The sequence below is a fragment of the Mobula birostris genome, chromosome 2, assembly GCF_030028105.1.
Source record: "Mobula birostris isolate sMobBir1 chromosome 2, sMobBir1.hap1, whole genome shotgun sequence".
In the NCBI taxonomy this organism is placed as follows: Eukaryota; Metazoa; Chordata; class Chondrichthyes; order Myliobatiformes; family Myliobatidae; genus Mobula; species Mobula birostris.
In genome coordinates, this window is record NC_092371.1 from 134,377,443 (window position 1) to 134,396,196 (window position 18,754).

The 18,754-nt window shown below is 41.2% G+C and overlaps 1 protein-coding gene across 1 annotated transcript in view; it reads right to left on the minus strand.

Annotated features, from left to right (window-relative positions):
• Positions 1 to 18,754, minus strand: part of LOC140210924 (dynein axonemal heavy chain 8-like) — a 504,855-nt gene that overhangs the window by 39,904 nt on the left and 446,197 nt on the right. The window contains exons 80-81 of the mRNA XM_072280194.1: positions 15,695 to 15,847; positions 5,049 to 5,204 (exon numbers count right to left, since the gene is read on the minus strand). Coding sequence (XP_072136295.1) covers positions 5,049 to 5,204; positions 15,695 to 15,847 — 309 coding nt within the window. The remainder of the gene's footprint in view (positions 1 to 5,048; positions 5,205 to 15,694; positions 15,848 to 18,754) is intronic.

Consider the following 18,754-nt stretch of genomic DNA (forward strand, 5'->3'; position numbering starts at 1 on the left):
CACAAAGAACTTAAATTAGAACATGCGTGCAACTATAGTGAAGGATGGCTTCAAAGGTTTAAGAAGTGCCATGGAATTTCCATGCATAAAGTGTGTGGAGAAAAACGGTCTGCAGACCATGAAGGAGCTACCGAATACACAGATGAATTTGTGAAGCTTATAAGTAACAAAGACTTCATTTCTCAGCAGGAATATAATGCAGATGAAAAGGCATTATACTGGCACTGCACATCTAGGAAAACATTAGCAAAAGAAGATGAAGAAAATCCAAGTAGCCTTAATGAATAAAATCTACGTGAGTGGATGATTGTCGATGACAAAACACCTGTTGTTCATCACCTTATGGACTCGGAAATTATAGCGTTCTGAATGCCGATAAAAACACTGCAGGAGATGAAGATGGCAGCGATGATGACAAAATGAATGAAACTGAAAGATTTACTATTGTGACGATATCCTGAGTTATTCATTATGGACTGTGCTTTTATAAAGAGAGAGAGAGCGTGCAGCTGTACAGCACAAACAGCTTGTGACCGAAGGAGAGAGGGGCGAAGACTGCTCACAGTTTGTTTGGGATTTCTGCAAGGACACTGCCAGCTTCTGAATTGCTACAGAGAAAGAAGGGAGGAACTACTTGATGGACTGCTGGTGTTCAGCACAACAGTATTTAAACTACCGTAATTGCCTGTTTCGCAGGGCACGCAGACGCACTAAAGTGTGGTGAAGTTACCACTATCCTGTTCAGGTGCCCACTAGTGTGGGACTGAGGATCGATTGTGAGGGATCGATCTGTGATTACTAGTGCGTGAAAGAGCAACCCTGTGGAGTCTACCTGTGTGTCTAACCTTTGCCTGGGTTGGTAGACTATCACTTGAAGACGGTGCTCTTAAGTTGGTCAAGTTTGGCTAACTTGGAAGTCTCGGAGGACAACGGGAAGATTGACGGCATCAGCTCACCTGAAGAACTAGACACCTCTCTCTCTCTCTCCAACACTACTCAACTCAATACCACGAACTGAACTGATTTCATTTATCCATCACCGTCAGACTGTACCCATTTACCTCCTAAGTTTGAAGAAGCTTGGCTTTTATATATTTCCACACTTATATATATAATCATTGCTAACCTGTTTGATATATCTGAATTTATATTACTGTATTGCATAGTTATTAATAAATGAGCATTAGTTAACAGCAATACCAGACTCTAAGGTGTTTTCCATTTCTGCTGGTTCTTTAACCCGTTACAGGGTTCGTAACACCATTGACAAGTTAATCGAGTTGTTGGGTGATTTAAACAAAGGGTTAGAGAAATGTACCTTCGTAATGGAACAAGAGCTAAATTTTATTAATTATTTTCAAAGGGAGAATTAATTACAAAGCAAGAAAAGTTACAAAGGGAGAAATCAAAGCACATGAAACAACTTCGCCTGGATGAAATGTTTAAAAAGATAAATCGAGAAGCAACATTCTTTGTAAGCACTGTAATTAATAAATGTACACTTAATTTTGTATAATTAATAACTGTTTCAAGCTTCTGCAGTCCATTGTTGCCATTATTATTGCGTGACTTTTAATCTGGCAGAAACATTAATCCATCAAGGCTCAAGAATCGAGGGAGCTGGAAGATCGGTTGTGAACCTATAGGGAATTTTTCCTTCTGGTAGGATACCACAACAACTTAGTTATGCAGCACTTTAAATGTCATCAAATGTCTCAAGCAATTCACCAGAATCTAATCGGACAAAAATAACCCGGATCTAATGGTTAGGGCAGGAGATTCATTCTTTCTGAAATAAGAATTGGATCAAGAGTTGTTGCAAAAATTCAGTCCCCCACAAAATAAATGACAAGTTTCCCAGATTTTAGTTTCTTTTAAGTGAGTTGGTATACTAACAACTTGTATTTATATAGCAGGTTTAATAATGCTCTGTAGTTACATTATCAAACAAAATTCAGTACTGCGCTAAAAGCAGAAGCCTGCAAGAAGTGAAATGAGGTCTAGGCACATGAAGATGCAACCACCAATATTCAGAGGCCAAAGTCAGAGGAAAGTAACATTTTTTGCACACTGAGTACAAAAATGGAGAAGTTATGTTACAGCTTTATAGCACAATCACCTGAAATACCATGTGCAGCTCTGGTCACTAGACTATAGTAAAAATATGATTAATCTAGAGAGGGTGCAGAAAAGCATGACAGGTGTCAGGTCAGAGACCCTTTGCCAGAACTGGGAAGGAGACAAAGGACACTTAAGCTGCATGGAGGGTCTGTATCTGAAAGGATAAAACTCAGATAATAATGGGGATAAACAAAGTCATATGGTTAATGAATGAATAGGAGTAGTTAGAAATTAAGAACATAGATAAAAGACACAGACAAAAGAATGTAAGGGTTGATTTCTCGAATGTAGAGGAGACCATATTGTGAAAACACAATGTAGTATATTAGATTGGAAGTCGAGCAATTTGAATTGCTTCTTCACTGGGGAGAGTGGTTTGCATCCCCGGATGCTGGGAAGCAATAAGAAACAATAGACAAATGTGGCATTGCCTGCAGTTTCAAGGGAAAGCATATGAACAGGGTTAGTCAGTGGGAGCAGAAGAGTGGACCTGGGATTCATAAAGGCAACGATCTTTGTAAAATGCTGAAAGTAGAGGACAGGATAACAGGTATCTGATAATCAAAGTTAAAATAAATGTATTATCAAAGTACTGTACTGTGCAAAAGTCTTAGGCACATGTAAAAAATTCTGTGAAGTGAAGATGTTTTCAAGTATATTGACTTACGAGTAAAGTTACTACAAAGAGCAGTAAACAGTAAAAGGCTAAATCAAATAAATATTTGGCTGGACCCCCCCCCCCCCACCTTTGCATTAAAACTAAATTAGTTCTCTTAGGTACACTGTCATACAGTTTTATAAGAAAATTGACTGGTAGGTTGTTCCAAGCATCTTGGAGAACTTGCCACAGTTCTTCTGTGGACTTCACCTGTCTTGCTTGCTTCCCAGAGAGCCTCGATCATATTGAGATCAGTGCTCTGTGAAGGCCATACTATCTGAAACCATATAAAAAAAACCTAGGGCACCTAAGATTTTTGCACAGTGCTGTATGTACTGTATATGTTACTGCATACTAACTTGAGATTCATTTTCCTGCAAGCATTTACAGGAAAATAAAGAAACAATAAAATTTATGAAAACTAAACATAAACAAGTACTGAAACAACCAATGTGCAAAAGATGACAAATTGTGTAAATGAGAAAATAATACTAAGAACACGAGTTGTAGAGTCCTTGAAAGTGTATCTGTAGGTTGTGGAATCAGTTCAGAGTCGAAGTGAGTGAAGTTATCCATGTTGATTCAGGAGCTTGATGGTTAATGGTAATAAATGTTCCTGAACCTGGTGGTGGAGGACCCAAGGCTTCTGTACCTTCTGCTTGATGGTAGTAGCAAGAGGAATGCATAGCCTGGATAGTGAGGTGGGGGTGGGGGGGGGTCACTGATGACGTATGCAGCTTTTTCATGGTGGCGCTTCTTGTAAATGTGCTCAATGGTGGGGAAGGCTTTGCTTGTGATGGACTGGGTGGTATCCACCAATTTCTATAGACTTTACTATTCTTTGGCATTGGATGCAACCAGTCAGGATACTATCCACTGTAGATCTATAGAAGTTTGTCAACGTTTTAGATGACACGCTGAATTTATGCACACTTCTAAGAAAGAAGAGGTGTTGTCATGCTTTCTTTGTGATGCACTTACGTACGAGTCCCAGAACAGATCTTCTGATAGGGTAATGCCATGGAATTTAAAGTTACTGTTTCTCTCCACCTCCAATCCTCGAATGAGGACTGGCTCATCGACTTCCAGTTTCTTCCTCCTGTTTTCGATAATCAGCTTTGGTTTTGCTGACGTTTGGTTGTTGTTGTGGCACTATTCAACCAGATTTTCAATCTCCCCCTGTATTCCAATTCATCACCACCTTTGATTCAGCCAACAACAGATATGTCGTCAGCAAACTTAAATATAGTATTAGAACTGTATTTAGTCATACAATCGTGTAGACTGGGGCTAAGAACACAGCCTTGTGATACATCTGTTCTGATGGTGATTGTGGAGATATTGTTGCTAATCCGTACTGACTAGGGTCTGCAAGTGGGGAAATTGAGGATCAAGTTGCACAAGGAGGTACAGAGACCTACAGTAGGTCTTGGAGCTTAGTGATTAGTTTTGAGGGGATGATAGTGTTGAATGCTGAGATGTAGTCAATGAAGAGCATCCTGATGTATGCATCTTTATGGTCCAGATCCAGAGTCTAGTGAAGAGCCAATGAAATGGCATCTGATCTTAATCTGTTGTGATGGTTGTGGAATCTCTTTGAAGTTGTGGAGAATTATCTGATCAATAGTTGAGAGGAGACCATAATTAAGAAAGAAGGAAAATGAGTATTTCTAGCATTTTCTGTGTTTTTTAAGTTTTTCTATAATGCTTGAATAATGTTTCCTTCGGGACTAATGACCTAAGACACAAGCAGCCTCTTGTGTCTCCCATCAGTCTAGGTAAATTCCAAATTTATAAGTTTGCATCCCCACCTCAGTCTTTGAAATCTGAATTACACTTACAAGTGGGTATAATACACTTTGAAAGATATTGAACAATAAAATAGAGCATGTGAGTTAGTAGCTTCAGAATGTATTTGTGGCTGCCCTCTGCAGCAAGATGTCTGTTTAGTCTGACATAAATGGGGTCAATTTGAGGGAATGCAGTTAAATTTTTGACTCAGAAGGGGACAACACAAATGACATTTTCAAACACTTTCTTCTAACATCATTCCAGGAAGATCAAATCTTACGGACAAGAATTGCCTCTACCCTATCTACCCAGCCCTAGGCTTAATCATCTCACATGAAACTCTTTGTTATGTGCACATAGTAAATATCACATGCTAAGTTTCACAGTATGAAATCTCACACCTCAGTGATAGGACAAATCACACCCAGTAAGTGTAGTTCTAGAATACGTGGTTACAGTTGATCGTGGTCTCAAATACCTGGACAGTGGTATGCAGGAAGGCAACTGCATATAGTAGTGGTTTCCACATGGGCAGGCTGGAATATTCTATTTGGTCTTGTGTGATCCCAGTAAATGTTCTTTTCAGTCCTGCACGCACACCTTGAGGCGGCTCATTGGTGAACTTGATGGATGTCTGTAAAATAGGTAATGGAGATCACTGGCAATCCACTGGCTTATTAATAAACAATTAGATTACAAATTAGTTGATATACAAACCCCATTTCCAGAGAAGTTGGGATATTTTCCAAAATGCAATAAAAACAAAGATCTGTGATATGTTAATTCACGTGAACCTTTATTTAACTGACAAAAGTACAAAGAAAAGATTTTCAATAGTTTTACTGACCAACTTAATTGTATTTTGTAAACATACACAAATTTAGAATTTGATGGCTGCAACACACTCAACAAAAGTTGGGACGGAGGCATGTTTACCATTGTGTTACATCACCTTTCCTTTTAATAACACTTTTTAATCATTTTGGAACTAAGGATACTAATTGTAGTAGATTTGCAATCGGAAATTTTGTCCATTCTTGCTTGATATAAGACTTCAGCTGCTCAACAGTCTGTGGTCTCCGTTGTCTGATTCTCCTTTTCATGATGCGCCATACATTTTCAATAGGAGATAGATCTGGACTGGCAGCAGGCCAGTCAAGCACACGCACTCTGCGTCTACAAAGCCACGCTGTTGTAGCCCGTGCAGAATGTGGTCTGGCATTGTCCTGCTGAAATAAGCATGGATGTCCTGGGAAGAGACGTCGCCTTGATGGCAACAATGTCTCTCTAAAATCCTAATATACGCCTCAAAGTCAATGGTACCTTCACATACATGCAACTCACCCATGCCGTGGGCACTGATGCACCCCCATACCATCACGGATACTGGCTTTTGCAGCTTTCGCTGATAACAATCTGGATGATCGTTTTCATCTTTGGCACGGAGAACTCGACGCCTGATTTTTCCCGAAAACTAGCTGAAATGTGGACTCATCTGACCACAGCACACGGTTCCACAGTCTTTTGGTCCATCTGAGATGAGCTCGGGCCCAGAGAACTCGCCGGCGTTTCTGCATAGAGTTGATGTATGGCTTCCTCCTTGCGTAATACAGTTTCAAATTGCATGTCTGGATGCAGCAACAGACTGTGTTGAGTGACAATGGTTTTCCGAAGTACTCCCGAGCCCAGGTGGCTATAATTGTCACAGTAGCATGACGGTTTCTTAGGCAGTGCCGCCTGAGGGCTCGAAGATCACGCAAATTCAACAGTGGTTTCCGACCTTGCCCTTTACGCACTGAGATGTCTCTGAATTCTCTGAATCTTTTCACACTATTATGTACTGTAGATGTTGAAAGACCTAAATTCTCTGCAACCTTGGGTTGAGAAATGTTCCTTTTGAAATGACTAACAATTCTCTCACGAATTTTGGCACAAAGGGGTGAGCCACAACACATCCTTGCTTGCAAAGACTGAGCCTTTAATGGACACTACTCTTATACCCAGTCATGTTACCTCACTTGCTACCAATTAGCCTGCTTAATGTGGAGTCTTCCAAACCGATGTTACTTGAATATTCTGTGCACTTTTCAATCTTATTTTAACTCTGTCCCAACTTTTGTTGAGTGTGTTGCAGCCATGAAATTCTAAATTTGTGTATATTTACAAAATACAATTAAGTTGGTCAGTAAAACTATTGAAAATCTTTTCTTTGTACTTTTGTCAGTTAAATAAAGGTTCACGTGAATTAACATATCACAGATTTTTGTTTTTATTGCATTTTGGAAAATATCCCAACTTTTCTGGAAATGGGGTTTGTAATTAATGAGTGTAAAGGATATGATCAACCAGTTAGACAGCAACTGTGGAGAGGGAAACAAATTTAATGTTTCAGGTTGATGACCTTTCATCTGAATTAGGAAAGGCTAGAGATCAAAGATACTTTAGCTGCAAAAAGGAGAAAGTATGAAGAGACCCAAGGCAAAGTCTGTGATGAGCTGAAGACTTAATCATACATTTTGTAATGGAGGTTGAGAGAGTCAGAGGAATACAGCTTGGAAGCAGACTATTCAGCCCTACTTGTCTGTGCCGACCAAGATGCCCATCTCAGCTAGTCCACTTGCATGCATTTGGTCCATATCCCTCTGAAACTTTCCCATCCATGTGCCTGTACAAGTGTCTTTTTAAATGTTGTCTCAAACATTTCCTTTGGCAGTTCACTTCACTTACACTATCTTCTGTGTGAAGAAATTGTCCCTCTCACCATAAACCTATGCTCTCTAGTTTTTGATTCACTTTCCTTGGGATAATACTGGGTGCAAGTTTCCTTGGGATTCTCCTTAATCCTACTTGTCAAGGGGATTTCACGGCCTCTTTTTGTTCTCCCAATTCCCAGTTTCTTCAGGGTGAGTATAAGTGAATATTGATGAATAAAAGTTTCCCCCAGGTGCTCTCGTTTCCTCCCACACCCCAAATATATTCCTGTAGGCTAAAGGACCTCTGTAAACTGCCCCTGGTATGGTTGGGTGGCAAATGATAGACATGTGACAGAGATGAAATTGTAGTACACAGAAAAATGAAGATAGGTAAAATGGGACAGAGAGGACTGCTCTTTTGAAAGCCAATATAAACGCTGTGGGATAATGAGGCTGATGCAAGAAAATGGCAATGTGATTAAAAATCTGACATGGTCTTTCTTAATGGCAGAGCAGGAACATGGAGCTAAACGGCATGATTTGTTTTATATGCTCTTAAATAGTAAAGATGTAGAGCCCAATAATAGATCAAAAATAATTGAAGGTACACTTGAGGCTCCTCACATGCAGGCTACTCTCATAAGAACAAAAGAACATTAGAACATAAGGAATAGGAGCAGAAGTACGCCATCTGGCCCATCGAGCCTGCCCTGCCATTCAATAAGATCATGGCTGATCTGTCCATAAACTCAGCTCCATCTACCTGCCTTTTCCCCATAACCTTTAATTCCCCTACTATGTAAAAATCTATCCAACTGTATCTTAAATATATTTAGTAAAGAAGCCTCAACTGCTTCCCTGGGTAGAGAATTCCACAGATTCACCACCCTCTGGGAAAAGCAGTTTCTCCTCATCTCCATCCTAAATCTTCTCCCCTGAATCTTGAGGCAATGTCCCCTAGTTCTAGTCTCACCTACCATTGGAAACAACTTTCCTACTATCTTATCTATCCCTTTCAAAATTTTGTATGTTTCTATAAGATCCCCTCTCATTCTTCTGAACTCCAGAGAGTATAGTCCTGGGCAACTCAATCTCTCCTCATAGGTTAACCCCTTCATCCCTGGAATCAACCTGGTGAACTTCCTCTGCACTGCCTACAAAGCCAGTATATCCTTCCTCAAGTATGGAGATTAGAACTGCACACAGTACTCCAGGTGCAACCTCACCAGTACCCTGTATAGTTGTAGCATGACCTCCCTGCTCTTGAATTCAATCCCTCTAGCAATAAAGGCCAACATTCCATTTGCCTTCTTAATAACCTGTTGTACTTGCAAGCCAACCTTTTGCAATGCATGAACAAACACTCCAAAATCCCTCTGTACAACTGCATGCTGCAATCTTTCACCACTTAAATAATAACCTGCTCTTCTATTATTCCTTCCAAAGTGGATGATCTTGTATTTACCAACGTTATATTCCATCTGACAGACCTTGGCCCACTCACTTAACCTATCAATATTCCTCTGCAGACTCTCCACATCCGCCATACAATTTGCTTTTCCACTTAGTTTAGTGTCATCAGCAAATTTTGCTATGCTACACTCAGTCCCCTCTTCCAAATCATCAATGTAAACAGTAAACAGCTGCGGGCCCAGTATGGACCCCTGCCGCACCCCACTCACCACAGACTGCCAACCAGAGAAACACCCATTTATACCAGCTCCCTGCCTTCTATTGGTTAACCAATCCACTATCCATGCCAATACACATCCTCTGACTCCATGCATCCGTATCTTATTTATTGGTCTCTTGTGCGGCACCTTATCGAACGCCTTCTGGAAATCCAAGTATAACAACATCCACCTGTTCCCCTCTATCCACTGCACTCATTACGTCCTCAAAGAACTCCAGTAAGTTTGTCAAACAGGACCTGCCCTTTCTGAATCCATGCTGCAAATGTTTAATGGAACCACTCCTTTCTAAATGTTTCGCTATTTCTTCCTTAATGATGGCTTCAAGCATTTTCCCCGACTACGGATATTAAGCTAACTGGCCTATAGTTGCCCGTCTTTTGCCTGCATCCATTTTTAAAAAGTGGCGTGACATTTGCTGTCTTCCAATCCACCGGGACCTGTCCAGAGTCTGGAGAGTTTTGGTAAATGATTACCAACGCGTCGACTATAACCTCCGCCAATTCCCTCAGCACCCTGGGATGCATCCCATCAGGACCAGGGGACTTATCTACCTTCACACCCTCTAGTTTGCTCATCACTATCTTTTCAGTGACAGTGATTTTATCAAGGACCTTACCTCCTATTTCGTCCATAACATCCATCTTTGGCATATTAGACGTGTCCTCCACCGTGAAGACCGACACAAGATAGTTGTTCAATGCCTCAGCCATTTCCTTATCACCCAATATCAATTTCCCCCTCTTGTCTTCCAAGGGACCTACGTTGACTTTAGCCACCCTCTTCCGCTTTATATATTTATAAAAACTTTTGCTATCTGTTTTTATATTTTGTGCTAATTTACTTTCATACTCTATCTTCCCTTTCCTTATTTCTTTAGTTGTTCTTTGTTGCTTTTTGAAGTTTTTCCAATCCTCCAGTATCCCACTACTCTTTGTGACTTTGTACACATGAGCTTTTAATTTGATACTATCTTTTATTTCCTTTGTTATCCAAGGCTGGCTCTCCCCACACTTACTGTCCTTACTTTTGACTGGAATATACTTTTGTTGAGCACTGTGAAAAATCTCTTTGAAAGTATTCCACTGTTCCTCAATTATCCTACCAAATAGCCTGTGCTCTCAATCCACATTAGCTAGCTCCCTCCTCATCCTGTTGCAGTCTCCCTTGTTCAAGCATAATACACTGGTTTTAGATCTAACTATTTCATCCTCCATCCGTATGCAAAATTCAACCATTCTATGATCACTCTTTCCAAGAGGATCCCTGACTACAAGATCGTTAATCTTACCTGTCTCATTGCACAGGACTAGATCTAAGATAGTATTTTCCCTTATACGTTCACTAACACGCTGCTCAAGAAAGCCATCACGGATGCATTCTAAGAAATCCTCCTCAAGACTTCCTTGACCAACCTGATTCACCCAACCTATGTGGAAGTTAAAATCCCCCATGATAACTGCTGTTCCGTTCTTACAAGTCTCAGTTATTTCTTGGTTAATCGCCTCTGCCACTGCAATATTTTTATTAGGTGGCCTACAGACAACTCCCACCAGTGATTTTTTCCCTTTACTATTCTTAATCTCTACCCAGATGGACTCAATATTCTGCTCCGTAGATCTTATATTGTCTCTCACAATCGCCCTGATCTCATCCTTAATTAAGAGCGCCACCCCACCTCCTTTGCCTTTCTGCCTATCTTTCCGTATTACCTGATACCCTTGGATATTTAATTCCCAGTCATCTCTACCTTGCAACCAGGTTTCTGTAATGGCCACTAAATCATATGCCTTGGTGCTGATCTGTGCCACAAGTTTGTTAACCTTGTTTCTAATACTATGGGCATTTAGATAAAGTGCCCTTATACTCATTGTCCTTTTAGAATCTAGTGAACTATTTGATTTTTGCTTTTTACTTTTATGCACTCTACTCTTACTTTTTTCTTCATTAGCTCTAGCTTTGGTCTCTGCATCACTTCCCTCTTCTTTTCTGTGTGGGTTCCTATTCCCCTGCCATGTTAGTTTAAAACCTCCCCAATAACACCAGCAAACAATCTCCCTAGGTCATTGATCCCAGTCCTGCCCAGATGTATACCGTCCGGATGATACTGGTCCCACCTCCCCGAGAAGCGGTTCTAATGTCCCAAGAATCTGAAACCCTCCCTCCTGCACCACCGCTTCAGCCACATATTTATTCTAGCTATCCTGCTATTCCAACTCTGGCTAGCACGTGGCACCGGTAATAATCCTGAGATTATTACCTTTGAGGTCCTACTCTTTAATTTATCTCCAAGCTCCCTAAATTCAGCTTGCAGGACCTCATGCCATTTTCTTCCTATATCGTTAGTACCTACGCGCACCACGCCAGCTGGCTGCTCACTGTCCCCTTTCAGAATGCCCTGTAGCCTCTCTGAGACATCTCTGACCCTTGCACCCGGGAGGCAACACACCATACGGGAGTCCCGTTTGCAGCCACAGAAGCTCTTCTCTATTCACCTTACCATGGAATACCCCACCACAACAGCTCCGCCACTCTTTTTCTTGCCTTCATGCGCAGCAGAGCCACCCACGGTGCCATGATCCTGGCTAGTGCTGCCTTCACCTGATGAGCCATCTCCCCCAACAGACTCCAAAGCGGTATATCTGTATTCGAGGGAGATGACCGCAGAAGACTCCTGTACTACCTCCCTGAGTCCCCACATGTCACAGGAGGAGCATGGCATGGGTCTGAGCTCATCTGCCATGACAGAGCAATATGACACCTATATGACAGATCATATAGTATCCTGACATTATCATTCGAAATATTTAGTGTCCATGCTGATCATAAAACACCTATAAATAATGTAATTTTATTCTCCCCACATTTTCATCAACTACTACTATTTTCTAGTAGTCATGTACAAACCAGGAGCAATTAATAGTGGTAAATTAAACTACTCACCACTAGAAACTATCACATTCTCTGATGACTCAGCAATTGTTGGGTGTATAAAGGGAGGATGGGAGGATGGGTGCAGGGCCTGGTGGAGGACTTTGTCAATTGGTGCAAGCTGAATCATCTGCAGCTCAACATCAGTAAGGCAAAGGAGATGGTGATGGACTTTAGGAAGACCAAACCTGCCCTGCTCCCTGTTACTATTGATGGTGAGGACATGGATGTGGTGAGGACCTACAAGTACCTGGGAGTGTACCTGGATGACAGACTTGAGTGCAGCACCAACACAGAGGCTGTGTACAAGAAGGGCCAGAGTTGCCTCTACTTCCTGAGGAGACAGAGGTCCTTTGGAGTATGCAGGTCTCTCCTTCACATGTTCTGCCAGTCTGTTGTCACCAGTACAATCTTCTATGCGGTGTTGCTCTGGGGCAATGGCATCAACACAGGTGATGCCAACAGGCTCAATAAATTGATTAGAAAGGCTTGTTCTGTCATAGGAGTCAAAATGGACATACTAGAGGCTGTGGAAGAACAAAGAACCCTACGGAAAACCCTGGTAATTCTGGACAATGTTTCTCACCCTCTGCATGCCAGCTTGGCTGAACGGAGAAACACTTTTAGTAACAGACTAAGACAACTGTGCTGCTTCAAAGAGCACTATATGAGGTTATTCTTACCCTCGGCCATTAGGCTCTATAATGAGTCAACCTTTAGCTGGGGAAGTGATGAGGTAACTTTTTTTTATTCTTTACTTCTCTTCTAGATTTGTATATCTGTGCACTTGTAATGCTACAGTCACACTGTAATTTCCTTTGTGATCAATAAAGTATCTATCTATCTATCTACGTAACAACATGCAAACTCCAAACAATATCACTGAAGGTCAGGGTTGAACTCAAGTCAGTAGAGCTGTTAGTCCACTGCCCTACTCACCGCACTATTCTGCTGCACAGCTATTATCCTGAAACTTTACACCCAACAACATGGTAGGAATAACATTGTACAATCACAGAACCTGGAAACTAGCCATTCAACTCAACTCATCTATGCCAGCCATTGGGAACCCATCCGGTTCTGGAAATTTATCTCCTAAGGCATCAAGTGCCACAGCTTTATATATGGAGACTTGTACTAGACTTCAACTGAATTCTCCAAATCTGAAGTCGGTGTCCTTTGTGAATATCATTTAGAAAGTAAATGGGTGCTTTATGGTCAGCATGTGTGCTATGACTATTTTGAGTGATAATGTCAGGATAGCATGTGATCTGGAGGTCAGGCTAAGATCCGAGGGCACAGCCTCAGAATAAAGTGATACCCATTGAGAAACACAGAAACGTAGAAAACCTACAGCACAATACAGGCCCTTCAGCCCACAAAGCTGTGTTGAACATGTCCTTACCTTAGAAATTACCTAGGGTTACCCATATATTTTTCTGAGCTCCATGTACCTGTCCAGCAGTCTCTTAAAAGACCCCATCGTATCCGCCTCCACCACTGTCGCCAGCAGCCCATTCCATGCACTCACCACTCTCTGCATAAAAGTCTTACCCCTGACATCTCCTCTGTACCTACTTCCAAGGACCTTATAACTGTGCCCTCTCATGCGAGCTATTTCAGCCCTGGAAAAAAGCCTCCGACTATGCACACGATCAATGCCTCTCATCATCCTACACACAAGTGAGATGCGGAAGAATTTCTTCAGCCAGACAGTTATAGATCTGTGGAATTCATTGCCACAGAGGATCGTGGAGACCAAGTCACTGGGTGTATTTAAAGTAGAGATTGACAGACTCTCGGCTGGTTGCTGTCTCAGCAACCCCCGATTCAACCCTAGCCTAATCACGGGACAATTTACAATGACCATCTAACCTATGAATCTGTACATCTTTCGACTGTGGGAAGAAACTAGAATACCTGGAGAAAACCCATGCATTCCATGGGGAGGACGTGCAGACTCCTTACAGATGCCATTGGAATTGAGCTTCAAACACCAATATCCTGAGTAGTAAGAGCATTGTAAGAGAATAGGGTTGAAAATAAGAAATCAGCCATGATTGAGTGGCAGATCAAACTCGATGGGCCAAATGGTCTAATTCTGCTCCTTTATTATTTAGGACCTTACCTTCTGGCACCATGCAGATTGCCCCTGTTGCCCCTAACAGGCCCCTTTCCCTTAGTTATTCTTTTGCTCTCAATGTACTTAGAGAACATCTTTGGATTTACCTTAATCACGTCCGTCAGTGATTTCTCATGATTACTCCTAATTTCCCCAGATTTTTCATATTTACTCCCATCAATAGTTCCCTATACCTATTATTTACTTCTTTTTTCCCTCTTTATCCAACTTTAATATTCCTACACCTACAGGGATTCCTATAGTTGTTAACTCCAACTTTTACCTTTAATCAAAGGTTCATTTATTATCAAAGTATACAACCCTGAAATTCTTCTTCTCTAGGTAGCCATGAAACCAAGAAGCAAAAGAAAGGCAGCACAATCATCAACCCCCAAATCTCCCCTTTCTGCACAAGAAAAATGAACAAATATGGAGCAGGCACATCACCCCCCAAATCCCTCCTCCCGCGCAGAAAAACGAGAAAGATCCGGTGAAAAACACATAATATAAAACATAAGACTGAAAAAAGTCTATTGTCCAAGTCCGTATTCAAAACGCAAAAACCCTGCATAACATTCTCCAGGCACAGCGGCAGGCTCTCGCCTCTACAGTAGCAGAACAATCAAAAGACAGGCATCCGGTGCTCACCTTCTGCATTCGCCTCAATGTGTCAATCTCCCTCGCCACTTTAATTGGCGCACAGTGGAAGCTTTAATCGGCGAATTGGAGTCAAACAAGCTTGCGCTACATCCCGCAGCCTGCCCATCATGAGGTTTGCGCACGCTGCCTCTGTCTCTTGGAGACTACAGGGCAATGGAACACCACAACAGTCTCCAAACTTCTGCATTCGCCTCGATGTTTCAATCTCCCTTGTTGCATTAATCGTTGTACAGTGGAAGCTTTAATTGGTGAAATGGAGTCAAACATCACTTGTGCCCTGTCCCGCAGCCTGCCCGCCATGAAGTTCGCACATGTTGCCTCTGTCTTCCGGAATCCTCTTAGAGACTGCAGAGTGCTGGAACACCCAAACGATCTCCAAACAGCAAATCATAGGCTTCAACAGTTCCAGAATCACATCCAAGATGAAAAATAAATTTAAGAGACATAAAAAAAAGTGAAATGTATGGTTTCATGATCTAGCCAGAAGATGTCGACTGAAGGAGCATCATAGGCAGACGCCATCTTGACCGGAAGGGAGTTCCCAGCAGGATGAAGTTGGCCTTGAACTTTTTTTATTTCTCCTTTAAATGCTTCTGACAGTGCAGATGTGGGCTTGCCTTCAAGCAGATGCTCCCAATCTGCCTTTGCCAAGTCTTCCCTGAGAAAATGACTAATCACTTCAAGGAGTTCAATGGGTGAAGAAGACAGCTCATTGCCAGCTTTTTAAGTATAACCATGTGAGAGCAATAACTAACTGTAACACATTTGATAACGGAATTAAAAAATGGAGGAATTTGCCTCAATCTCCTTGACCCAGGAAAAGACATGATGGAGTTCTCGGTAACAAGTTTCACAAAGATTTTGAAGATTTCTGTCAAGAAATCCAGCCCAAAGAGAAGCAAAAAATTTAGAAGTCAAATTCCCGCATCACTTCTAACCTAAAGGCCCATAAGGAAAGCATGGTTGTAAATCAGGTTTACTTCACTCACTTTCCAATGTGCTGTCATTGAGCAGCACAAACACTGACCTGTAGCAGTGTGATTGGGAACTTCGGATGTGGTTCAGTGGTGATCCACACTCGGAAAGATTCATTCACATTCTCGCTTGTTGTGAGGGTCTCCAGCAGCTCATCCATAAACTCCAGACCTAAGTGGCAGTTTTGCAGTAAGACCCATCCACCCTGAAATGTGAAAAACAAGAGTTAGTTTATTCAGGCTCACAAAATCCCTACAGGTTTCAAATTCCCCAGGCGGAAGCCATAATATCAGCTATGATTGTTAATAAACACTACTTTCATTATGGTAAGAATAAACACATACATGCATGATAATATGTAGGACTTGAAGAATGTTGTGGTGTTCTTGTTATATTCATTTAGTAGGTAAACGGTTGCTTTCTGGTCAGCATTGTAGCTAAGTCCAGTAACCAGAAAGACGTGCAATTCCTGAAGGTCTCAAGCATAAGAAAAAATAGAACATAGAATAGCACAGCACACGAAATGGCCCTTTGGCCCGTGATGTCTGTACCAACTATGATTTTAACTTGAACTAATATCACCTGCCTGCACATGCTCGATATCCCTCCATTCCCTGCTTGTTCATGTGCCAATCTAAGTGCCTCTTAAATGTCGCTATTGTACCTTCTTCTGTAATCTCCCCTGTCAGCATATTCCAGGCACCTATCACTCTCTGTGTAAAAATAATACACCTTGTAAATCACCTTTAAACTTTCCCACTCTCACGTTAAAGCTATGCCCTCTATTATTCGACCACTCCACTCTGAGGAAAAGACTCTGGCTATCTTCTCTGTGTAAGTCTTTCATAATTTTATAAATATCTATCAGTCTTCCCTCAGTCTCTGATGTTCATGAGAAACCAATCCAAATTTGTGCAACTTCTCATTAAACCTAACACTTTGATCCAGGGAATATCCTGGTGAACTTCTTTTGTACCCTCTCCAAAGCTTCCACATCCTTCTTTTGTTGCATGAACAGAATGACAAGCAATATTCCCAACCATCAAATTATACAGCTGCAATACGACTTGCCAACTTTTGTACACACTCCCCTGACTGATGAAGGCAAATAAGATTGACAGATTCAAAGTACATTTATTATCAAAGTACATTATCAACTCTGAGATTCGTCTTCCCACAGACAGCCATGAAACAAATAAAATCCTAGAGCTTGTTCAAAGAAAAACATCAAACACGCCCCCACGTTCAAGAGAAAATTGTACAAATGGTAAAAATGTAAAAAAAGAGCAAAAAACAGAGATTATAAAACACATATTTGAAAGAGTCCAGGCATATTCAGTTACGCTCAGTTTATTTCGATCTAGCTCTGTGTTGTTTGTTATCTGCAGGCCGCCCCGATCAAAATCACCCGGAGTAGCAAACATAACAGGAGTGACCAGAAACTCATAGAACATCATAACGTGAACTACAGAGTTCAATGTACAAACCATGTTGATTAAACCTTGCTACAACACCCAGGACTCCAAACCAATCTTCCGGCAGCATCAAGCAAAAGGGACAGAGAGACTATTCAAATGCAGGGACCTTCCTAATGGAGTGGAGAGTGAGAGAGAGAGAGAGTGAGACTGTCACATGCAGATACCATCCTCCAGCAGCAACAAGCTAGAGGTTGGTAGACAGCAAAGTACACCCATCATCTTCTGCTCACACCTTGATGATTTCATATTCCTCGATGCTTTAATCAGCTGATCATGGGTCTCCAGGATTCTTGGCTTCGAGGCCGCTGCTTTGCCAGAAATCTCAATGAACATCCTCAAAGATACCAATGCGTCAGATCACTCAATCAGCCCAAAAACACACCACCAAAGGCTCCAACAGTAGCAGAACCACATTTGAAGGAAAAGAAAGAGGTAAAAGAAGTGAGAGTAGTTTCAGGAACTGTCTAAAGGATGTTGCCCTTCGTCACATTGTTCGTTGGTGCAAATTTCTTACTGTCATACACTTTCTTTACAATACTAACTAAATATTGCCACTTTCAGGGAATTTACACCTGAAGATCCTGTACATCAGTAAGCAACACAGCCCTGCCATTTATTATATACTTTCCTTTTACGTTTCATCTCTGTTGTGTATGTGGCCTGGTTACACAACAATGCTATTAATAAAAACGCTGGAGATGGGAGCTAAGGTTCATGATTCTTTACTGGCAGAAACCGAACTTGGCACACACGTACAGATCAATATGCGCCTAATAATGCATGCTCAATATGCACCTAATGGCACATGCAATGGCATGTTACTAAAACATAAAGTAGTCCCTTATTATAATGTAGGCTATATGGTATACTCCTCCCCAACTGTTTTTTTTTAACTGGGGCATTATGCTAAACAAATATGTTCAAATATGTTTACCCTTAACATTCAAATACCTACCATTTGTTTACTTAGCAACTTAATAATATCAAATTATAACAAAGTAATGTAATAATATCGAATTATAACAAGCCTTTTTTTTACTTTTGGTCTAAGACCCATTTATAACTCAAATCTCTGGGGGGGGGGGGGGTCTTCTCTAGACTGTCCGGCACTGAAGCAAGTAGGTCTTCACTCTATTGTCTGGAATAAATTAAACAATCCACAGATCGGCAGGTTCCAGCCAAAAAGAGTAGTCACTTCCATCTTGCAAAGATGACAAAAGCAAAGTGAAATCCGTGAAAAGTTGAATATTATTCTTAAAAATATGTACAATCATCAAAACTGAGATGGCATTAGAAAGTGTCTTCAAATAATGTGTTCTTCAGTCTGTCAATAAACTTGTTTGTTTTAATACAGATTTCCATATGGAAGTCATGAAAAGTTTACCTCTGAGCATGGGGAGTTAAGAAGATGTGCCCCTCCAACTTGCTAAGAGTTCTAGGCATCAGATCATCTCCTTATAATGAAGACTCCACTGTGCAGCTGTCTTAGATATATACACATCTTTGTGCTATCACTTGTCTTCCTTACCCATATCTCATTTGTTCCAACTGAGCTAATTACACAGCCAATCTTCATATTCTCCTTAGATTCCAAATAGATAGCCTGATCTTTATGACACCATCTGTTATCATAA